This window comes from Uloborus diversus, chromosome 1 (genome assembly GCF_026930045.1).
Source record: "Uloborus diversus isolate 005 chromosome 1, Udiv.v.3.1, whole genome shotgun sequence".
Classification (NCBI taxonomy): Eukaryota; Metazoa; Arthropoda; class Arachnida; order Araneae; family Uloboridae; genus Uloborus; species Uloborus diversus.
The window spans coordinates 30,225,827-30,251,934 of record NC_072731.1 but is presented as its reverse complement, the minus strand read 5'-3'; the positions used below and the strand labels follow the sequence as shown (position 1 = coordinate 30,251,934).

General features: G+C 32.9%; 1 protein-coding gene across 3 annotated transcripts in view; it reads left to right on the top strand.

Moving 5' to 3' along the window:
• LOC129234515 (deformed epidermal autoregulatory factor 1 homolog) overlaps positions 1–21,517 on the top strand; it is a 58,240-nt gene extending 36,723 nt beyond the window's left edge. For all 3 annotated transcript variants that reach the window (XM_054868523.1, XM_054868524.1, XM_054868522.1), the window contains 3 exons: positions 1,623–1,754; positions 11,988–12,152; positions 20,922–21,517. In XM_054868523.1, the coding sequence (XP_054724498.1) occupies positions 1,623–1,754; positions 11,988–12,152; positions 20,922–21,107 (483 nt within the window). In that variant the 3' untranslated portion in view covers positions 21,108–21,517. The remainder of the gene's footprint in view (positions 1–1,622; positions 1,755–11,987; positions 12,153–20,921) is intronic.
• The last annotated feature ends 4,591 nt before the right edge of the window (positions 21,518–26,108 follow it).

Here is a 26,108-nt window from a genome sequence, read left to right as displayed (position 1 = left end):
ATTTATCAGAGTTTATCTTAATTTGTTGAATGTTTTAGAAAATAAAGACCTTAAGTCAGGCGATAGAATACAGAAAACGAGGAATTCTAATGCTCTAAAACAATAGTGCCCAACATACAGCAAGCAAAACTAATCCATGCGACCCACTGCTACGTTCAATGTCAAGAATCAAACATGTTCTGGAATTTCTGAATCTATTAATTTATATGCATTTAAATATATGCAAATTTGTAAACAAAACAAGTATACTTTTGAATCAGAAGATTGATTCATTACTGAATGGTTTTTTCAAGAAAGATTGGTTTAGAAACATAAAGAGCTAAACTATGTGGCTTTACTTCAAAGAACCAAAATACTGTCAAGTTACGTGGATGACTAAAGGCACTATTGACACTAAAAGGTAACTTTTGAAGCAAATTTATTGAAACTTAGTGATGACTCATTCAACCTTTGTCCCATTCAATATCATTCTGCCTGTTTTTAAAAAAAAATCAGACATTTAAGCATCATCATATTCGCTTAACTGCATTTTTACTTTACTTAAATTTATATGATGAAGACAAATAAGAATAGTTTAGTTTTTTAAGTGTGCACTTATATTTTTTCCGTTACGATTAAGTGCTTCAATGAGATTGGCTGTGGCATTCATATAGACGTTTTGCTAATGCTCATTTCCATATATTACCAAGTTTGAGATAGTGCTATTCTCTTCGTATAACGAGGTCATGAAAATTTTCATTGAAGTCATGAAAAAGTCTTGGAAAAGTCTTGGAATTTTTTCATTCAAATAGAGTATGAACCCTGTTTAGCTAATAGTTGCCAGTATTCAGCGGAAGCTTTTAACATAGTAGCTACTTTTTGTCATTAGTAACTACATAATCTAAGATTTTTATTTTTTATGAAAATAAATTATAAGGTAAGTAACTAAACTAAAACTAGGGTGTACAGAACAGTATTAACATATGAAGCATTTTGCAACATCGGAAATTGGCGTATTTATTCAAAACAGAAATACTAAATTAACAAAATGGGGTTGTTTCCATCAGTCAAAAGTACTACTTTTAGTCACTGAAGTTGATAGAATGAGCAAAAATAGCATGGAGCGAGGAAAACCTTGCATTTTCAAAACGTTTAATTTTTAATTAATTTTTTAGTGTCCGATTTTTTAAACAAGGCGTGGTCTTTATGACGTCAAAAGTGATGAACTTTGGCCCGTAATCCATTGGTGTGCTGAATGCTTACACTTGCTGTCTACCACATTTCCAGGTTATGATAAATCAGAAGCAAATTAAATATTGCGCTTTATGCTTGCTATCTGTTAATATTTTAGTCAAATTTTCATTTAGCTAAATAAAAAAACAGTTAATTGTGCCTCTCCCTACATTTTGGAAACAATGTTATGCATTTGTGAAAAGAAAATATGTATCAAGTACTTTGCCCCCCCCCCCAGAAAAGTTTTAAATGGTGTACCTATAGTTATCTAATTATTTCCGATGATTCCTTAAAATTTTTTGAGAGTCCTTAAAACGTCCTTAATTTTCACATTGAAAAATGAGTATAAATCCTGTTATAGTTATATTTTTTATTGTTTTCACTAATTTGAGCTTTTTTAATTTGTAAAGATGGTAAAAAATGCAGTACGTCAAGTTTCTGACTTACAGAAGCATGTTGAAGTTGTCAAAAGTCAAAGTGCTATTGCTCGGCAAGCTGCTTTAAATCAGCTGAGAATTCAAATGGAGAAAGAAAAAAATGAGGTATTGTTACCATTTTTTATGCTAAATTTGTTTATGACCAATTTCAAGGTCATTGTTGCATGTTAAATTTTAATTGTTTAACACTAGGAAGGCCGATCTTCCGATATACCTGGAACGGCCGGAAGCAGTCAAAATGACCATTCTTTAAAAGAAGCTGTTAAACTCGCATAAAAATGTCGAAAACTAAGGAAAGCATTTATATTAGCTTAAATATGACTTATAAATTAGTTTAGATTGAAGTGTTTAGCTAAATTATTTATTTTATGTTAAAACATTTATTTTTTAAAAATGTGACATTGCAAAAATATACTTACAGAAAAGAAATATTACTCAATCTTGTTTACAATCCATGCATATACTTATTATTTTTATTTTGACGGTACATGACCCAGAAATGAATTTGTGGCAGTGTTCACATGTATATGCAGTCTTATTGCCTTTACAATTCTTGACCAGTTAACACTGCTTTCTCTATGTTCCACAACTCATGGAGACAGTTTTCAGATCTATTTTTACAGCTTTTGTTGTTACTTCAAGGTATTTCGATCACAACTCCTCTGATAATTTTAAGATTCCCTGCGACTTATTTTTACGCTGAATATTTCTTTGTATAGTACCCACGGATTTATTCCAGCTAAATCAAGCACATTGAAAAAAATATTTACTGACCACCGTCTTGAGCATGATTTCACCAATACTTTCTCGCCATTTGGTCAACCACATCAACCCCATATTTTGTTGAGTTATAAAATGAGATAACTTCTGGTTTTTTTTTCTCTGTATTTCTTACACTTAAATTTGGATGCAGGGAGCTCAAAAGAAGGATGTTCTTTTGCTTTTTGCACAAGTATAACGTTAGAGTTATGCCGTCGTTATGCACTGCTTTGCTAGAAAAAAGTGCACCTTTTTTCTTCTTGAAGCTTATTGAAATTTCAGTTTTTGCTCTTTTGATTGTTCCAATAAAGCTTATGCTTTTCTTCTTCAAATTTTGTGCTAAATTGAGAGAACCAAAGAAATTGTCTGTTGTTACATTCCTTCCACTGTTGTAAAAGGGATCCATAAGTATGTAAACTGCGTGTTCTTCAACAGTTAAATTCTCAGGGCGCATTTCATCTTTTCCCAAGTATGGAAACGCGTTCAAAATGTATTTGGATTTCACATCTGTAGCCAGCCAAAATTTGATGCCAAATTTGTCTGGCTTGTTAGGCATAGACTGAATAAATTTTCATCTTACTTTAGTTGGAAAGAGTTGCTCATCTATGCATATATTCTGTCCGGATTTATAACACGACAAACAGTTCTCAACAAATTGTTCCCAAATTTCGGAAATAAGAGCGAATTTATTCGTCGACAAACGTTGCGACCTTGTAGATTTCATATCGAATTGCAGGTACCTAAGAATTTCTTTAAATTTCTTTCGAGGCATTGTTTCAGAAAACTATTTATGCCCCCATTTCCTTGACCACAGCGCATCAATAGAAAGCTCTTTAGCTAACATAGCACCTCTAACATAAAGCAAGGAGATAAATACATCTAGTTCCTCCAATGTCACTTTCCAGTTATCATTTTTGCATCTTGCGCTTTCTGCTTCGGTACACTGTTGTATGTGCTTCAACATTTTTTCATTTATGAAAAGGTGCCGAACACTGGTTGCTGAATCATGATCAGCGTTTCTTTTTGCAAGTGATGTGGAGCCACACTTTTCTTTCAAAATATTTTGTGACGGTAGTCTTCCAGGTGTAGTTTGGTCAAGCGATTTCCAAACAGTTCCATTTTTTGCCACTTCTTCTTTCGAGGCATTCTCATCCAAATTATTAATATTTTGTTGAATTCTTGTTCCTCTGCCTCGAAGCTTTTTCCGACCTCGAACAGGTAAGCAAACTTCATCTGGCTCAGTTCTATTTTCAGAGCTTGATTGATAACTCTTATTTTCGTCCGATTCAATTGCATGAAAAGAATTTTCTTCTGTATCAAGCATGCAATGGTCACTTTCAAAACCAGAATTAATAGCATCCGAGCCAGTATCATCCGAAGAAATACTATGCATTATTTGCATAATTTCATCTTGGGTAAGCAACTTTTTCCCAACAGCTCTGTGAGCCATTTTGCAATATAATGTGAAAAAGATAAAATTGGAATTTTCTAACTGGGGGGACTTGCTTACTCACAAATAGAAAACATCTTTCACATACACTTTGTTCAAATCCAATAGGGGAAATGTGACTCGCGCCGTTTGAAGGCAAACAAGAAAAGTGTTGGCCCTCGGGAAAAGGACCTACGGATGTGGAATGGTAAGTTTGGGAGAAATGAAGCAATGGAAACTGAATTTCAATTTAAACAACATTTTATTTAAAACATATGTATATGTGTAAATAGGAAAAACAAACATTCAACATTTATAAAATCAAATCCCCATAAACAAATTAAATATATTTCCCCCCAACATATATCAACAAGAAATATCACATTATTCGTTTTCTCTAAATTTCAGTTCTAAAACGTCCTCAATAAACAACCCTAAACAGCATGCCACATTTCCAAGAAAAACTATTGGAAAAATTTCATACCCTTGTAAGTCCACTCACAAGCACTTAGCACACAAAACATGAAGGCCACATCACTAAAAAGGATGAACTGTTGAGTTGAAAAAACCACACGTGCACTCGTGGACGACAGACCATCCTCTGTCAATGGTCACTGCATTCCAGGCACACCCATACCACAGTAGAGGATTCCTCACCATATGCAGTACAGGAAATTATTGACCTGGTTTCCTTGCCAAACAGGAGAACATTCAGTAGTAGAGTCTCTTAGAGGTCACCTCACCATTCGAAGAAATGCCTCACCCTACACTGAACCCGTACGGTCCGACCAGCTCGGAACCTAGGATGAGCAGCTTCGCTCCTCCGGTCCTGTTAAGTCTATTTCAATACATCAACTCTTTCTTTTTAAATTTTAATTTTTACAAAACCGCCTTCCAAACATAGGGTACTGTTTCAGAACTTATCCTGCACCTCAGGCAGGCAAAACGAACTTTAATTTTACATTTCTTTCATAAACTTCCACGTCCCCTGCGTGGACAAATCAATCAGAGCTCACATGCTCATATCAAAACAAACCGTCTGCAGAACGGAAGCAAATCATAAGAGATCGATTGATTGATTGACTTTCTATTTAAACCTTCTCTGTTACCCTGACGCAATGACATGACGTCGTCAAAATTTACATCTGTTGCATCTGAAAGCAACTCACGGTTAATCCTTTAACTGTTGCTATTTCTTAAATTTGCATTCTTTGCTGCTACCATCAGAGAGATCCTCAACTCATTGAGGCCTGACGTCACGTCCGTTGATGGGCAAAACACGTGATCGACATGTTGGGTGTTTAGTCACTTAGGGTTTTCATTCATACGCCCGCCGGATAAATTACGTCTTTTAAGACCGGGAATCTATTTTTCTCAGATTAGTTTGAATTTACAGGTAAGTTTTGAACAATTTAAAATACAGTCAAGCTTTTTATGAATCTCTCCAAGAACCAAATAATGGCTTTTGCCAACAAAAAGAAAACAGGAAAATCAAGGTTGGAAACAAGAAAGGAAAAATTCCAAATCCCCGCGCATGCGCATATCTTACAGAAACAAGTGTGGCTAAAGGTCATCTTTTTTCAACCACCACTTTTCCCATCTGTTGACCTAACAAATTTTGTCTAACTCCCGCAAGGAAGGTAAACACCAAGTTTAGCAGATGCCTTCTGTTTCACATTTCTGTAGCTATCAAGTGAATGAAATGTCAGAATTCAAGTTGTATGGCTAAATCATTTTATTTATAATAATCCAATAATTAACAACTGTAAAACAAACTTTAACATGAGTAAAATGTATAAACAAGTATGAGGAATTTCAACATTCAAAAACATCCTTCATGTTCCAAAAGAACATCCTCCAAAAAACATTTGACACCCTAACTTGAATTATCCTAAAAATGTTTCAAAAATTTTAAGTCCCTAACTCTCATGGCGAAACTCTAAAAGCCATCCCCTAAGTGCAGGACGTCGCCACAACAGTGAACGATCCTCTCAAAAATACGAGTATCGTCAGTCGAAAATGAGAAACGCAAGCAGAAGAAGTGATCTCCTTCTCATTTCCCCCTGCTTATATAATACGGCGCACTCAATGCACGTCACGCCGGATATGCCTACGTAAGAGCTCAGTCTGGATGCTTCCAGAACATTCGATTTGCCGCGGAGCTATCGGGAGATTACATCATCTCCGCTCGTGCTCTGACGCCACATCCTTCTTCCTGACGAAACACCTCGTTCGAAGTCGTTCTGATGTTTACAGGTTGATTCTCCCGTACGCGAATTGAAACAAGCGTCCTTTAAGGGACAAGATTAACTGCCTTTTCATTATTAAAGAAATACAAGTGAGTAAAAACATTTACACTTAGTTTTCACTTAGCTTTCAAAATGAATTGTTGAGAATATTTCTCAAAAAGACATTTTTGGCTATCAATGCCCTCCCTTCTCGACAATTCATTTGATCTCACATATTCATTTAATTTCAAGCATTATCTGATTTAAATTTCCAAAAAAATTCTCACTCTTCAAAATTTCTTTAAAGACAATTTATCACTCAAAAAAATTAGTAAATTTTTAAATCTAAATCTCACAATAGTTAATTTTTATCGTCTCAAAAATTCGTTAGTTTCAACATTTTGTAAAAACAAACACTTAATATTCTTCTTGAATTTAAGTAAAACAACATTTGCACATCACAACAATAATATCACAAAACATAATTGTTAAAGTCCCATAGGAGTCCTAGAGGAAAAAAGTTCAACCATATTCAGTCCAAAAATTCTCAGTCACAATCGTATCTTCACAAAATGTCACTGATCTAAAAAAAATCCCGTAGTTGGCAAAAGCGCATGTGGGTGGACAGACATCAGATTTAATCTGAAAAATAACGATAAAAACCACAAGTAACTGTTCTAATATCAGCAATTTAACAACAATTGTATAATATGTATAATCATAATGAACAGTTTTGAATATAAGTTCCAGCTTCATTTTTGATCAAAAAGAATAAAAACAGAAGTATATAAGCTCATTTTTACTTTAGTTTAAGTTGACAATCCATATGAAAAAAATTTAACAAAACCATAAAAAATGACTTTCTGCACGCGTTTTTCACAAATGACTGCTCATCATCGAAAAATGATTATCAAAAAATTACAAACACTTTCTACAATAGATTAATCACTTGAATTGAAAAAAATTTCTTGGAAAAATTTTAAGTCATTTTGGGTTGGTGGCTTTGTGAAAATATCTGACAAGTTAGATTTACTTTCTACATATGAAACAGTAAAAATATCTTTAGCAATCAAGTCACGAATAAAAAATAATTTCACATCAATATGTTTACTCCTGTGATTTTCAATTGGTGATTTTACAAAATCCAAAGAAGCTTGATTGTCTACATAAATAATTGCTTTTATTTTTATGAACTTTAAAAGTTTATTTTTCAAACATTCTTCCAGAATTCTGTCAAACCACAATGTTTCTTTTACCGCTTCTGTCAATGCTATGAACTCCGATTCCATAGTTGATAAACTAACACTCCGTTCTTTAAAAGTTCTCCATTCAATAGGAGCTTTGTCTAACATAATTATTTGACCCCCCAAAGAAGTTCTGTCATCTTTATTTGATGCGAAGTCTGCATCTGAAAAAGCTACTATTTGGATTTTACTGCATTTTAATTTTAATTTTAAATTTCGGGATTGATAAACATATCCAATCAATTTTAAAAGGCCAACCCAATGACGTTTCCCAGGGTTATTCTGAAATTGACTAAATAAATTTACAGTGTATGCAATGTCTGGTCATGTTCTATTGGCTATAAATGCTAAACATCCTAACAAATTACGAAAAGGAAACTTAGTCATTTCAAACTTTTCATTTTCTGTCTTAGGACAGTCAGAGTTAGAGTAAACAATGCCTTTACTAATTGGAAGAGAGGTAGATGGGAATTTGAATTTCTTAAAACGATCATACACTTCTTCTATATAGGAAGTTTGATGTAGATACAATTCCTTTCCCATTAATTCAAATTCTACCCCTAACAATTTCTTTGTACTTCCCAATACCTTCAAATCAAAATGTTTACTTAAAGAATTAATTGCACTGTTTATATGACTTTCCTTTTTACCAAAAATCACAATATCATCAACATATACAAGCAATAGAACATTAGGAGTAAAATATACACAGTTACATGAGTCAAATTTCTTAAAACCAATTTGTGATAAAACTTGATCTAATTCATAAAACCACAAGCGTCCACTCTGGTGTAACCCGTAAATAGCCTTATTTAATTTACAAAAATAATCTTCCTTTCCTTTTGTTACAAAACCGGGAGGCTGGCTCATATATATCAAGTCATCAATTGGTGCGTATAAGTAAGCGCTCTTTACATCACACTGTATATTTAACCAATTTGCACATGTAATTAACAGAGAAAAGAAAAATCTAATTATTCCAAAATTACATACTGGGCTGTATGTCTCATCAAAATTTTGGTTTTTGATCTGGCCTTATAAGATTTAATTACCCCTTTCTCATCTTTCTTTAAAGTGTAAACCCAGCGAGACCCTACTGGAACAACATTTTCCGGTAATTTTGCCAAATTCCAGACTTTTCGGCTATGCATAATTTCTAGCTCAGTCTCCATTGCTTTTTGCCATTCAGCACTTTCTTTTACCTTTAAAGATTGTAAGTCCTAGGGATTTGAATTTCATTTTCTAGTCATAAATTCTTATTGTTTTTCTTTGAGCTTACAGACACGTTATTTACTTGCCCCTCTGTTAGATCTTTCCCTTTAAAACTAAACTTATCTGGATCGTATTTTATATCTTTTAATTTACAATACTTTTCAATGTCATGTTTAGATCTTAACCTTTTCTTTTCCCCTTTCTCATAATAATATACATCATTTCGTGTGCTATCCGGTCTTTTCACTACTTTTCTCACCCAAACTGCATCGCATAGGTGTAAACCACTTTCGCTGTCAGAATCCTCAGATTGAGAACTCGTTTCACTTTCTCCGCTAGCAATCGAGCTTTCAGAATCGGTCGATTCTGAACCCTGCTGTTCATTTGCCATTTCATTCTCTCTCAAGGTTGCAGGCGGAAGTGCCATGGGCCATGATAGAACTCGATTCTCCTCCTCATTTGACTCATTTCGAAAGTCAGTTTGGAAAAAATAGTTTTCTTTGAACGATACATTTATTGATTCTATAATTTTGTTGCTGTCGGGCAGATAAATTCTGTACCCTTTTCTATTAAACGCGTAACCTATGAGAACACCCTTTTGTGCTTTTAAATCCAATTTCTTTCTTAATTGTTTGGGCACACCAACAAACAATATTGTTCCAAAAGCGCGGAGATGCCTTATAGAGGGTTTTCTCCCCCCATAAAGTTCAAATGGGGTTTTAGTCTGATTGGCATGGCAAACCCTATTCCAGGTGTACGTAAAATATTTCATTGCCTCTGGCCAAAAATTCTGAGGTAAACCGCTCTCCTTTAAAATCACCCGCGTACTATCTGCAATTGTTCTGTTAAAGTTTTCTGCCGTCCCATTCTGTTCAGGAGAATAGAAATTGGTTAATTCATGATGTATACCTTTCTCCTTAAAAAAATCATCTAACTCATGGTTTACGAACTCAGTTCCGTTGTCTGTCCTTACAGCCTTGACTTTCTTTCCCAAAAAATTTTCCGCTTTTATGATATGATTCATTAAAATTTCGGGTACTTGGCTTTTAAACTTTATAGGGTATAGAGAACTTCTTTTTGAAAAATCATCTGTAACAGATAAATAATAACGTTCTCCATTTCTACCCTCAACATTGCAAGGCCCCCAAACATCACAAAAAAGCAAGTTCAACGGACTGTCTGACTTTGTATCCCCAATAGGTTTAAAACTCACTCTTCTGAATTTTCCTAATTTACAAGGGTCACAATTAATTTTAAAATTTTTAAATTCTGGTAAACCATTAACAGCTTGTGAACTCCCTGTCTTTTGGATACATTCTGTATTTATATGTCCGAAACGTTTATGCCAGGTTTCAATATTTATATGATTGGACTCTAAAAAAGTATTTTCATTATCAGTATTACAAACAGGCAATTGGTTTGATTTTACAGAATCAACAATATATACACCATTTTCTAAATTTGCTTTAAAAATAAATTTACAAGTTTTATCTAGTACTTTCACGGAGCCACCACCCCCTTCAAATTTAGCACCTCCCAAATCAAATTTGGGTCCGGACAATATATTTCTCCTTAACCTCGGTGAATACATGACATTTTCTAAAACAACAGATCTAATTCCGAAACGAACTTTAATTTCCCGTGTAGATTGTTATCCGTGTAGAAGAACAATTTCAACTTTTTCCATGATTCTCGGGGATCTTCGCAATTTTTGATAATCTTCCTAAGTCGTTGCTCAATATTTAAGAAAATCATAGAAACTGCTGCTCTCCTCCGAACATGGTAATCTTTAATATCCGCTTTTGTGATTCCTTCCTCTTTGTTCTCGATCGGTTCTTCTTCCTCTCCATTAACAATTTTCCAGCAGTTCCTGTCCATTAGCAGGAACTTGAGGTTTGTCGCCCATTCGACATAATTCGAATCATTCAATTCTTCAATTTTAACGGTTTGGGTGGACATAATTCTTTACTGGGCAAAAATTTCATATCGTTTTCAATTCATAAATTCTTTCATCTTTTTGCTTCGATAAGATCACTCAAAAAATTAATTTCCAAATTTCTAATCGATATTTCATCCAACAACATTTCTTCTTCAAATTCACTTTCTTCAAGCTTACGGAATGTAAATAGGGAAGGGCAGTCTGGGCCCATAACCCTCTTGTTGACCAAACAAATTTTGTCTAACTCCCACAAGGAAGGTAAACACCAAGTTTAGCAGATGCCTTCTGTTTCACATTTCTGTAGCTATCAAGTGAATGAAATGTCAGAATTCAAGTTGTATGGCTAAATCATTTTATTTATAATTATCCAATAATTAACATCTGTAAAACAAACTTTAACATGAGTAAAATGTATGAACAAGTATGAGGAATTTCAACATTCAAAAATATCCTTCATGTTCCAAAAGAACATCCTCCAAAAAACATTTGACACCCTAACTTGAATTATCCTAAAAATGTTTCAAAAATTTTAAGTCCCTAACTCTCATGGCGAAACTCTAAAAGCCATCCCCTAAGTGCAGGACGTCGCCACAACAGCGAACGATCCTCTCAAAAATGCGACTATCGTCAGTCGAAAATGAGAAACGCGAGCAGAAGAAGTGATCTCCTTCTCATTTCCCCCTGCTTATATAATACGGCGCACTCAATGCATGTCACGCCGGATATGCCTACGTAAGAGCTCAGTCTGGATGCTTCCAGAACATTCGATTTGCCGCGGAGCTATCGGGAGATTACATCATCTCCGCTCGTGCTCTGACGCCACATCCTTCTTCCTGACGAAACACCTCGTTCGAAGTCGTTCTGATGTTTACAGGTTGATTCTCCCGTACGCGAATTGAAACAAGTGTCTTTTAAGGGACAAGATTAACTGCCTTTTCAAAATACAAGTGAGTAAAACCATTTACACTTAGTTTTCACTTAGCTTTCAAAATGAATTGTTGAGAATATTTCTCAAATAGACATTTTTGGCTATCACCATCCCCCATATGCGAAATACGCAAGGAAAAAAATAATATGAGAGAAAAAGTAACGCAGGATCATTTTGACCGTTTTTGGCCGTTCTAGGTATATATTAAATCATCTAAGAAACAAGTAAAGATAAATGGATGATTTTTTTAGTGGTAGAAGTTTACTTATATTTAACTAAAGTCAAAAAAAATTGAAGGGATTGGTGCAACCAAAAAATTTTGAGCGCATTTTAAGCGCGTAAACGGTCAAAATGACCGCTCTGGCCATTCTAGTGTTAAAATTCTAGGTATGTATAACATCATTGAATTTCAAATATGTCTGTTTCAAAAATTGGTAATTCTTATGTCAGTGATAGTGTCATTTTAAATTAAACATACTACATATTCAATTATCATAAAATATCATGTGTTTCAACATTTTCCTTTTCAATTATTTTTTGTTCCTGTCTGTACAAACTTTATTATCATTGAAATATTTTAGAATCATATTTTCAAATAGGCCTTAACTGCTCTTCGTATGGAAGCTGACGTGGCACTTTCGCAAGCTATTCTTGAAGCTAAAGTTGAAAAGGATGCTGCTGTAGAAGAGGCTGTTCAAAAAACCCGCCAAGAAATGCAGCAGAAAATCCATTCTCTTGCGGGAAGTCATGCAGATTCATACAAAGTAATTTTTCCCCCCTCAACTCTAGAAAACAGTTTTTGTTAGTACTGTTCGTTTTTCAGTATTCAGTTCATTAACAAGAAGAAAAAGGTTAATAGCTTTTAAATATCAAATTTTGTTCTACTCTTTCAAAGATTCAAAGACATTGACTTAAATACTTTGCATAAATTGAGTAAAGTATGGACAGTTTTATCTATATACAATTTCCACATGTCACTCCCAAAAAAATGCATTACTTAGCTTTAAATTTTGGCAACAAAAGAAATGTTTTCTTCTGTGTAGGATTTAATGATTGGTGGTCGTGCGCACCAAATATGCTATAGGATATGTACCCGAGAAACTTATTTATAAATCAAATCAATTGTTTTGCTTTACCTACTTATTAGTGTATTTTATATATAAATTAATATATATATATATATATATATATATATATATATATATAAAACATCCAAAAATGATTGTTTTTGAATAAAAGGGGAGAGGGACTAAAGACGATGTAAACTAAATTGCTGTATTAGGAAACTTAAATCCTTCGTGGGCTGACAAAAGAAAAAAAGGCACATCCGCATCTTCGTTATATTTTTAAAAAAAGAGAAAGAAACGTGAGTACAGAAACACTAAGGCATGAACAGCATTTGGATACATTTCTGAGAAGATAAACAAGTGGCAATTGTGGGACACATTGAAACGAAATTGCCGTTTTCAGTATTTGGAGTAGAAAGTAGATAATTGATACTATCTTGCTAATTATTTTTTTTTAGTTGATGGAAAGGGGTGTAAAACTCAACAGTCTAAATTCACTGCTAAAAAAATATAAGAATTATTTTATGGAAAAAAAAAATATTTTTGTTATCAAGTAAAAAAATGAAACATCTCACAAAATAAACTAGGGAAAATTTCTTCCCACATCTTGCACCAAACTGTTCATACTGGTGACAGCATAAGCTGTAACAGTTTCTACTGCTATTGTGACTTCAACAGTGTTGTGCTACCATTTATTGAAAAAGTATTCCATTATCAACAGCTTCAGATATTGTAAAAAATTTTAATTTCGGTTGTGAGACTTTTTGATCACTTTGTGTTTAAGCTCTCCCAATAAAATAGAGCCCCTGCTCAAAACCAACCAATTTTTCAAAAGCAGTGTTAAATAATATTAACCATTTTTATTCATTTTATTTGAGGTTTAAAAAATCTACAATTTGCGCAATTAAAAATGGGATTTTCAAATATATCAAATCTAGTTATTGAAATTATCTCTAATAACTTAAAATGTTAAGACAAACCAAGTTGTGTCATTGGTACACAAACCTAATTCTATGCTTATTACCATCTTGAAATATTTCTGAGTAATGGCCCATGTACGTTGGGGGTGATTTATGCACATGTGCATGTGTGCAATATCCCAGACAGCCCGGCTATCACATCCAGAGACTGCAGTTTTGTTCTTGTTAAAACTCCTCAGTCAGGAATAGTGAATAACCGAGCTGGAAGCAGATGTCATCTCATTGAAGCTGATATAACCAAGAAACTGGTAGGTAACACAAATTCATCTCACCAGCCCGTGTCCACAGCATGGTGCGGTTCTATCTGGTTTATTGCATGTAGTTCTGCCTTAGCCCTGGCTTAGGAGCGGTAACTCACTGCTAAATACCCAAGGTTTGCCTACAATTCACAAGTTGAACCACACCATGCTATAGTACTTGCTGGTGAGTCCTGTGGCAGAAAGCTGCCGACACAGCGACATTGTCGCAGAATGAGAGAAAGTTTGTGCAGAAAGATTTTGCACTAAGGAGGGAAAAAAGGGATAGAGAGTGGGAGAAGATCAGCAATAAAATCATTCTGCAGAACAATACCAAAGGATAGCTGTTTCACGGTAAAAAATGTAACTCTACTTTGAAATAAGGAAAAGGCCTGATTTTCTGCAAAAAAAAAAAATAATTGCGACATTTTACAACAACAACAAAAAAAAACTTTGGCGAGCCCCAACTTGTGTCACCTCAAAACTCTTCGAGGTAAATAATGTAAGTCTAATTCAAAACTAAATGTCTCTTTGGGGAATGTTATTGTGTACAAAATGACAAAATTTATCAAAATCTTTAGAAAAATGCAAGTTAAGTTGTTAGATTTACATCAATTTTTACTTATCTACCTCAAAATTTTTATAACCAACCCTAGCAAAACTTTGTACTCCCCTCCCCCCTCTTTTTTTTTTTGCTACCACTAACAGTCCTATGGCTCCCCCACCCCCCACTTTTCAGCTCCAATCGTTAATTTTCATATAATTGCTTATACAGTTCTAAATTTTCTTATTCAAGTATTCCCTTGAAGCATTCATAGCTTCATGTAATTAAAATATGATACTGTAAAATAAGATTATTCAGTGGATATTTATTTTAAATATTTTATATTCGTATGTTCATGTTTCCAAGGGATACGGCCTTTTAAACGCAACTCAAAAATCTGTTTTTGATGAAATCGTTGAACGAGCAACAAAAGCGATAAATACCCTAATATCAGGGGTCGAAGTAGTCCTATATATCCTATCAGGCTTGGAGTAATCGCCGATTACGTAATCGTAATCTGAGTAATCGATTACGTTTTTGTGTAATTATAATCATAATCGTAATCTGTTAATTGGATACTGCTGTAATCGTAATCGAAATCATAATCAGGATTTTTCATGCGTAATCGTAACTGTAATCTAAGTAAAATAATCCGTAATTTCCCCCTTGTAATCGTGTAATCTTGACTTTCTAAAAGAGAAAACATTTAAGCCTCCCTTTTATTAATGTATGGAAAGATAACATAGTTCAATAGTTACATTGAAAACAACTTTCTTTAAGCGACTATTCAGTGCTCCCCACTCGTCCCTGTTTGCAAACGAGAGCCATAAATCAAGTCCCATCTTAAGTGTTTAGTACAATTAGTAGGGTCTGGTGGGGTAAAGTGGTCATAAAATCGTAGATTTTCAACTTAGGTGGATAGTAAATGCAATAAATTCTTTAAACACTTCTACTTTTTTTGTTGTTATTTTACATTGAATTATTAAAGAACACGGTACATTGAATTTTAGGAAGAAAAATATTGATTTTAGTAGTTTTATAGCACTTTCTTTTTCCTATGTTTTTATGACCACTTTACCCCATGGGGTGGGGGAAAGTAGTCATAGCATGGGGTAAAGTGGTCATAGTTAAAAATAGATGCAAAACCATTACAAATAACCCTAATACTTGCATTTTTCGATTGTTTTTGTAGTTACAAGTATATTCGCGAGTACATGCGTGTATACACGAATATATACGTGTCGTGTTATACACGAGTAAACATTCCTATATGAGTAGATACATGTATACATCAGATACATGCATGCACGTGCCTACTCAAGTATATACGTGTATATAAGAATGTATATAAGCATGTATACGTAATTACCTACAGGAGTGTATACGTGTCTACACGAGTACATACGTAACACACGTATATACGTGTCACAAGTATATACGTGTCACGTGTATATACGCGTATAAACGAACATCATATGCGCGTATGCACTTGTATCTCGAGAAAATACGTGCGTACTTGAGTATATAGGTGTATAGTAGACGTATCTACACATATATAAGTGTATATACATACATAATATGGGTATACACGAGTTAATTCGTGGATACATCCAGTGCGTCTTTGGGGGAGGGGGGACCTCTCTACTCACGTATGTATAATATGGAAGCACGAGTATATACGCATGAATAAGTGTAAACACGATTTTATAACTGTATAGACGTATATACGTACATTTACGTGTATACACCAGAGCATGTTTGTATACACGAGAATATACGCTTATATACATGTTAGCCTACAGAGTGAATCTAAGCTCTTAGGCAAAAATCAAAGGGGTGTGAGAGGGGAGGATAAGAAGCAAAGAATCATAAGGAAGTTATCATCACTGACGCGCTACATGCACACAAAGCCAGAAACTGATGGATGCAAAATAGGGCAAAAATTTTTTGCACAAAGATGATTTTACCTAACATTTTAGTTTTTAAAAAATATTTAGAGCAGTTGTTAAAAGTTACGGCCTGTAGTAGCTCTAATACACGCATCGCGACAAAGGAGCAGCGGCTGATGAAAGTTTTTCAAAAGTCTCGTTATTGCAACAGACATGTGTTATTGCAACACATCAGTGAATGCGGCGCATGTATTACAGCTGCAGGCCGCAAATTTCATCAAACGCTTTAAAACTTTTTTAAGACCTAAAATGTGTAAAATTGTCTTTGTGTAATAAATTTGTGATCTTTTTTGCATCCATCAGTTTCTGACTTTGCGTGCATGTAGCGCGTCAGCATTGTGTTTGTGACCATATATTCCTTATGATTCTTTCTTCTTATTCTCCCCTCTAACACCTTTTAATAATTTGCTCAAGGGTTTAAACTCACCCTGTATACTTGTATTTCTTATGCTTGTATGTAAGTGTTTACTCGAGTACGCACGCGTATATACGTGTCTACCTGAGTATATAAGTGTTCGTATATATACGAGTATAAACGAGCATATACGTGTATAGTAGAATGTATAGCTGTGTGGATAAAAAATACTTGCAGATACACATATACGTATTTATTGGTGCATTTATGTGAATACGTTTATGTAGGTGCCTACACGAGTATACATGCATATGTATGCGCATATACTCGTATATTAAATCTCATTTCCCACAAAAACAATACATATTAAGTAAAATTAATATTTAATTTGTATCTGCCTTATACTTAAGGATTCAGTGACATTAGAAGAACAATATTCGTTAAGCCTAATATTATGACCACTTTACCCCATCTTACTTAAATTGTTATAAAAAATTATGTAAAATAGATTCAGCTAACTGCTAATGAGTAAGAGTTCTTTAGACATGTAGGAATCTTCCTGTGCAATCAATCTGTTCATAATTCCAACAAACAAAATTTCCCAAGGAAGTTAAAAGAGGTGTTTAGATTTAAAAAATTTTCATATTCACGCAAAATATTTTTTTTTACCAAATAAAATTTTTCCAATTGTAAAATTTTATATTCAAAATGTAGTTTCTAGCTGCCTTATTCTAAAATAAAATTTTCACATTCATTCGAACATTTATTTCCAAGCTATAGCTATTTCTTTGACGTATGACCACTTTACCCCATTGACCACTTTCCCCCACCAGACCCTACCCTGTGAAGCTTTTGCATTTCAGGGCTTCTTGGGGACGTCTTCTCAAATCCTTACAATTGGTCATTCATCAGTTTCCCTTTCATCTGTCAATGTTAGGCAATCAAGGGAAGCACATTGTCGCCTCAAAATCGTATTTTAGCGGAAAAGTACACTGATATCAAAAGTACAACTAAGTTTTGCGCAATAAAAAGCTTTTAATTCTTTTTTGTACTTTCATGAGAAAGTAGTGAATGACTGAAAAAAAGATTTTGTCAAAAGAAAACCGAATTCGCATTTGTGTTTCAGTGATTCTTTAAGTATTCTTGCCTTTACACGTATTGCATTTATTTTTTGCTACATGAAATCTAATCTAAACCCTGGTGAATAAGATCCTCGCATAGTCGCATCTTAAATGTATGTTTATATGTTTACAACTGATTTTATCTCGAATTAATGAGTATGTATGAAAGTAAAAAGTTTGCATTGTTAGATTTTATAAAATTTGTTTTCGTTTTATTGTATCAAGGAATTAACACAAATTTTGAACTTGAATTATCTTTTCAGCTACATTTTTAAAGTGAGAAAAATTGCACTTCTCTGTTGCATTAAAACTGTGACGTATAAATATCATTATAAAATACTCATTTATGCAAAAAAAAAAAAAAAGCTGTATGACAAAAAAGTGGAAATCATAGCAAAATATGTTATGTCCAATCTTATTTTTTATGAGTGTTAAACTGAAACCTTTTAGCGCTTGTAAAAGTGCAATTTATATAGTACGTGAGTGATTCAAAAATGAAATCAAAGCATATGCAAATAGCTTATCAAATAATTATAAAATTGATCCTGTAGAGCTGTAGGGGTCTAACACTCATAAGTATACTTTTGCTAAAAATAATACTACCCAAGTATTTTTTCACCTCTGCGTCATCTGCTCCAGTTCAACGATTGTATAGCATTAATGGAATTTTTTTCACTTCTCAGAGAATAAGAGGGAAAAAACCAGACATCTTTAAAGTATTAACTACACTTAGATGCATTTAATTCCTTTTCTTTTTTTAAATTTTCAGTTGTTTAGTTCCGTATTTTTTACCGCGTATTTTATTACACTGCAGTTTTTCTGCACAAAGATCCATACGAAGTTTTTTTTTTTTTTTTTTTTAATAACTGCGTATTAAATTGACTGACAATATACTAAATAATTGAGAATACAATGCTGAAATATGCCATACAATTTTCAGAAATAATAAGCTATAAAATATTGAGCAGTTTAGCAGTAAGTCATTGCCCTTAAGCCAGGGCTAAGGCAGAACTACTGCAATGGCAAAATAATAATGAACAGCCGAGTCAAAAACAATATGCCCTGTGTATCCATTTGAGTAAGAGTGTGCCTATACCTGTACAGTATTTGTAGCATTGTGTAATTCACGCAGTTTGAATTTTCTAGATTTTTTTTTTTTAAATCTTTCATATATTACTTTTTCCCTGCAACAGCGCAATAATACAAAATAAATAAACTTTAAGTTAATACTACACGGTAGTAACAATTATCTCTTTAATATTAAATCAAAAATCACAATTTTCAACTATCACGTTGTTGATGCAAAAGAGGGATGTATATACATTATAATGTAAATCTATAATCGTAATCAAAATCATAATCGGCATATTATAATCGTAATCGATTACATTTTCTACGTAATCGGATAGCTGCTGTAATCGTAATTACGTTTTGCCAGAGGATAATAATCGTAATCGTAATTGTAATCCGCCTGTTATTGTGCCCGTAATCATAATCGTAATCGATTACATTCCCTCGTAATTGACTCCAAGCCTGTATCCTATATTTCCCATATTTTCAAAAAAAAGCATCAAAATTGTCCTATATTTCCTATATTTTTCAAAAATGTCTTATATTTCCTATATTCCCGTTTTATACCATATATATCTTTTAAAAATAACGGCAAATAAACTTTCTGACATCGGATTTTTCGCTGAAAGTACGTGCCCAAACGAATTTCAAATTAAAAATCTCAACTGACTAAATTCTGCAACAGGCATCTTCTCTCATTGGCTACAGCAATTCTACGTCACTCTATAGTGGGTGGAGTTTCGAGAACTAATGTTGAAGTTGGTTTTAGAATTTTGCGTTTGGGGAGGGGGGCAACAGCCGTTTGTTTTGTTTTCCATAATGGTTTTCGTTGGTATATTTTTGCGTTCAGTGCATTTTCTGATCGGAATGTTCTAATTTTCTTTTTGCAATCTTTTCTTTTTGTGGAATTTTGGGATCGTGGAATGGTTAGTTCCTTATGATGTTAAAACGTAGTTTGTTGTAATAAGTGGAACTATAATGGCGAAATCACATCGCTTAACAACATTTCGTGTGGAGTTGTTGAACCAGGAGGACATTAATTCTACAAATTTTGGTGCATGGTGCACTAAAGGAAAAGATGATTTTTCCGCTTTTTGCCATTTTTGCAACTGTTCAGTGCCCATAAGCAATAGTGGATTTTCGCAATTGAGGCAACATGCTAAAACATTCAAGCATAAAGAGAACTCTGAAAAACGTCAGAAGGATCCTTCTCAAGCTCTGTTTGTTCTTAATACAAGTGGTAAAGGGTTCAGTTTATATATAAAATCTAAGAGCAGTGAAATTAGTACTTGGGTCATGAGTGAAGAAGAAAAAATAAAAATTATCTTTGTTCAAATTTTGTTTAGTTATGTATACAAAGTATACTAGTTATGTTACTAAGTTTAGTTATGTATAAAGTACACTTTTTTCAAAAATAATTCTTTCAACTACAGGAAATTCATTATAGATGTAAGGTATTTTGTTTGAGTTTTTTTTTAAACCAAATCATTGATAAGAATAACTGAATAATATATGATATGTATTATTTCTTTTTTCATAGCAAAATTATTCATATAATGTGTCCTATATTTTTTGTGGAAAATGTCCTTTATGTGACAAGTCGGTCACTTCTACCCCTGCAATATAGCAGTGCGGTTTTGTTTACCTCTGATTGAGGCATGAAAATGGTGGACGATAGGTCGGCCTTTCTTTTATAAGGGCTCTTGTCCTAGCTTAGGGGCAGTATTTTACTGCATAATATAGTATAGTGTGTTCCTTAAAATAGAAATGTTTAAAAACAATTTTTAAGTCCACCAACTTCTCCCATTGACCTTGATCCTTTCTGTGATATCACAAACAATGTAAATGAATATTCCCAAGATGTAGATTGCAGAAGCTGTTGGGCATGAAAAATTAACGTTAGCGAAGTAACCTAGTCTCAAATGTTTAAAAAAAAGAATTAACTATCACGAATTTCAATAATTATCCCCTATACAGGGATTTAGGGCTTTTATTAAACGTTAGAAAGAAAAAATTTAATTTTTTTTTATCGATAATTTAAAGTGTTTGTCAAAACGTTTTCTCTTAATAAGATTCTGGAAGTAACACACTTATTGTCTAGAGCTTAAAAATCAAAGCATTTTCCTCCTTTATTTTTCAAATTTAACAATTGTTGTTTTACTATTCCTATAAAATTCTTGGTATTCATTTTTATTTATAAATATTTTCAGCTTTGTGCGAATTGTAATCGAGAAGCTGTATCCAAATGTACGGGCTGTCATCGAGTAAGTTACTGTAGTGCCTTTTGCCAGAGAAGGGATTGGAGAATTCACAGAGATGACTGTTGTGAAAATGTTCTTACTACAGCAGATGAATGTGCGGAACTTGTTGATGACTGTGATGATCCCACAAGCTAATCTTAAGTGTTCTTGTACATCAAAGTAAAAAGCAAATTAAAACCACTTGTGCTTTAAACTTCATTGTCAATTAAAAACAAAAAGTCAGTTTTTTATTACATGATCTCAAATTTATTTATGCTTAATTTAGTGCCAAATCAATTTAATTCAGTTGTCTAATTTGATATTAATTAGTTCTTAATTTCAGTGTTTATTCTTTTATTTTATTGCTTGCAATATTGTATACTTTATTTAACCTGAAACTTTTGAAATTGATTTAGGTATTTGAAAAAATGATGAGTTTTTTAGATTTACTTCTGTAAAAAGAACAACCGTATGATTCTACATAACAAATCTTACATGAAAATCTTACATAATTTGCAATTCTCATATTTCTTCCTTTTAAGTATTAAACTGCAATTTTTATTTATCAATTTATTTATTTATTTATTTTAGCTCTCAAAATGTAGTACATTTTTAGCCTTTATGCTTCTTTAAAGAATAGGAAAAAAGAAAGGTTAAAATTACTATTTTAATTTATGTATAGTATCTATATGTATTATATTACATAGTTATATTTATGTATTGTATATAACTTGGAATACGAGTTTTTCTAATTTATTATTTCTGTTGTGCAATCAAGATGTTGGGGTGCCTTTATTATATTTACTAAAATAACAAATTTTAAATATCTGGAGTCTCTCTACTCTGCTACAACCCCAATGAAAATGTCATTTCAGATTTCACATGCTCTCTTAAATTCTACATTCTCCATCTGTTGATTTGAGTACAAAGTGACGTCATTTTGATATTGCCTTCAGTATTTTAGACTTCTGCCCATTACAATGACATTTAAATTAAACAAGAAAGTACCCCTCGCCCACAGGAGAATGTTTTTATTCTAAAAAATGAAGAAAAAAAACTATAGGAAAATTAATTGTAGAAATTTGCGCTTTGTTAAAAATCCATGAAGTTCAACCAAGATTGAAAGGCAACAACTATTTATTTGTAATTGATTAGTCAAAGAATGCATAACCTAAAAAAAGTTTCTGAAAATTATACACTGGCAACATTGGTTGAAAATGTAGTAATTAAAAGAGAAAAAAACACAATGTTGTCTTGAAGCAGAATAATTCAAATGCCATTTAAGGTCAACAAAATGGATTCCAGCCCAATTTTACCCTTTAATTGAGCAGAAAGCTCATTCGTTTATAAATACGAAAGTCAAATTAGTTGAATTCAGCTTTTAAAAAAGTGATGGAGGTACCATAGATGGCTGTAACGAAAATTTCGTATAAAATATATGTACTTTAATTTCTAAATTAGTCTCTCAATATTGTTATGTTTGTAATAAAAGGTTAGGAAGCTTTTTAATGACTTTATAGCTAAAATCTTTAGAAACTGAATTCCTTGGGCATTTAAGTTCTGATTGAGTCAAATGCTTCATAGGAATATAATTTTTACTGTGAAATGCTCCCTCAGAAGTATATTTGAAGGGAGCTGGAAAATGTATCTTAATTATTGATGGACAAAATTATTGATGACTGATTGTAGACTTCCAAGTTAGCCATGTGACTTATTTATACATGTACATTTTTAATTAGAGCATATTGATAATTGTAAGAAATATTTAAATTTAATTTGGGGTGCCCATGGGATTTTTTTAAATAAAGGCAAAAGATTTATTTTTTTTTTATCACAAATGTCTTTTTTTTTTTGCAATTTTCAATAAATCAAGGTAATTTGTCATTAAATATATTTTTGTAACTTACTGAATATTAAATATTTAATTTACACATCATACAAGAATGGAGCAAATATATCATCATCTCCTTTGCTTTTTCTTGTGGGTACTCATGTTTTTTTTTTCTTTTTGTCAATCACTATATACCACGATTCAGCATGTAGCAGTCTTTATGCTGATGTATGAATTAAAGTTTTGTTGCAGTTTTTCCAATCGATTTTGAATTATAAAATTCTAAATATATTCATAATATTAATAACTATCTGCGACAATCATTTTATGTGATAACCAAGCGCAAGAAAATGGCAACACTGCAGTCACACGTTGTTAGCATAATTTTCCTTTGTTAGTCCTCTTATGTGTATTTACCATAAAAATAAAAAATGTTCTTTGCTTGACAATATCTTCAATTAATAACTCTGTCATTCATCCCTGTAGGTATAGTTCAACAGAACAACAAAACTTCTTGAAATTATTATGATCACTCTATGCTGATGGCTTTTTCATTCTAATTTTAGTTTTTCTGGTATATAGTGGGTGAAATAATCTGGGGTGTGTGAGAAGTAATCACTGTTTTAGTTTTTTTTTTTTTTAAATGAGTATTTAAATAGTAATTTTTAGTAAATGTGCTGACCTGAGGAGAGATTTGATAGTTGCATTAAATATCTTAAAGCTACTATTTTTCAACTGTGAAAAAAGGTCAAAACTAGCAGTAATGACAATTGATCAGGGTTCGTACGGGTCATGGAAATCCTGGAAAGTCATGGAAAAAAAATAACAGAATTTCAGACCTGGAAAAGTCATGGAAAATTGAAATTTTCATTGAAAGTCATGGAAAATTATTTCAAGTCATGGAAAAAGTTCCTGGACAAAGAGAAAGGAACAGTAGCTAAAGGAGCATTAGAAATCTTGAATGATTTAACAGTATAGCACATAAAAGCTATTAAAAGTGGAAAATTGAAGGATCCAAAAGGCAAATCTGAATTTTGAAATCTCATTGCATCCACTTCTGTCGCAGCCGCTTGCCATTTTTTGCGATGTGATTTTACTGCCTGGACATCACTTATTTTGAATTTTATGTTATTTTCTACACTTCTTATGTTTCATATCCTGTACTAGCAAAATTTCACGTTCTTAGTTTTGTCACGCCCACTCAAAAAAAAAAAGTAATTCAATTGCGTTCGAGTTCGATTCCATCACTCGTAAGGACTTTATTATTAAATTTACCAGAGTTTATCTTAAATTGTTGAATGTTTTAGAAAATAAAGATCTTAAGTCAGGCGATGGAATACAGAAAAAGAGGAATTCTGATGCTCTAAAAAAGTAATGCCCAACATACGGCACGCAAAACTAATCCATGCGACCCACTGCTATGATCAATGTCGAGAAATAAACGTGTTCTGGAATTTCTGAACCTATTAATTTCTATGCATTTGAAAATATGCAAATTTGTAAACAAAACAAATATACTTTTGAATCAGAAGATTGATTCATTACTGAATGTTTTTTCAAAAAAGATCTGGTTTGGAAACATAAAGAACTAAACTATGTGGCTTTACTTCAAAGAACCAAAATACTGTCAAGTTACGTAGATGATTAAAGGCACTGTTGGCACTAAAAGGTAACTTTTGAAGCAAATTTATTGAAACTTAGTGATGACTCATTCAACCTTTGTCCCATTCAATATCATTCTGCCTGTTTTTAAAAAAATATATCAGACATTTAAGCATCATCATATTCGTTTCACTGCATTTTTACTTTACTTAAATTTATATATAATGAAGACAAATAAGAAAAGTTTAGTTTTTTAAGTGTGCACTTATATTTTTTCCTATTACAAGTAAGTGCTTCAATGCGGCTGTGGCATTCATGTAGACGTTTTGCTAATGCTCATTTCCAAATATTACCAAGTTTGAGATTAAATAGTGCTATTCTCTTCGTGTGACGAGGTCATGAAAATTTTCATTGAAGTCATGAAAAAGTCTTGGAAAAGTCATGGAATTTTTTCATCCAAATCGAGTATGAACCCTGATTGATACTGACTGTGGTTTGTACAAATTTTAAACTAATCAGAGTACTTTTGTAATCATCTAGTTTTCTAGCTTACTAATATAAACACTTTAAGTCAATAAAAATAAAACATTGGTAATTTACAAACATTGAATGCAAAAACCAACGTGTTGAAATATCATAAACTTTAATACATCTACTAAGAAAACATTGACTTCAATTTTTTGATGTTGTTGATAATAGCTGAATTTCTAATAATGGCAAAGCGGCAGGCCCTCAGTAGGGTAAATTTTTAGGAGCAGCAGTTTCACTATTTGCACATTTTTACATTTATCAGTAAATTGGTATCCGCAGTAAGAACTTACTTAGGACATTAGCTGGTTTTCCAAAGACCAGGTAAGTTTGCTGGGAGGGGGTTGGGGGGTCAGCTTATGGGTAGCATGGGATTGAATTGTCCTCACATCGTTGCTTGAAAAGAATTGTGACACAACTCAAAAAATGTCAAAAGTGAGATTTTTAATTGATAATACTTTAACCTCTTGAGGACCAGGGCATCATTTCTGAAATTTGGCCCGGCTGCTGGACATTCTGGATACTCAAGGTCTAAGCCATAAAATATAATTTATACTTTAATGAGTTTTATTTCAAAATAGTTGTATATCAAAGGAACAAACAGTAATAGATTGTTAAAAGTTCAATAAAATTGAAAAAAAAAAAAAAAAAAGTTCATAATGTGGGAATACACAGAAGACTGAAATGGTGAAAAAACTTTTTTTCTTGCTCATAAAACATTTAAATTACAGTGGAACCTTGATGCCTCGACACCCCAACATGAAAACATGTCAACTTAACCCTCTGTCGGTTCTGGGTCTTGAGTAAGATGTGTGAAATTTTCCCCCATAAAATTTGGGGGGGGGGGGACTTGCCACGTAAATCAAGTGCACTACCTTCTATCAATGCCTAGCTATCGCCCTGGGCCTGACACCATTTGACCACGAACATTTAGCATCAGAAAAATAAGCTTAAAATGCTTTTGAAAGGTGCTTGCTAGGGCGTGATAAGACGTTCAAAACCGTCAGTAAGTTAAGCGGATGTGAACTTGCCAAGGTTCCATTATTTTAATTCTTAAAGAGTTTTTGTATCACTTACTTACTAATGCTTAACATTTAGTACATTACGAAAAATAATCCCAAAAAAATGAATTTTCTTTTTTTTCTCTCCTTTTTTTGAAAAGTAGATAATAAAATTACTAATATTATTTGAATATC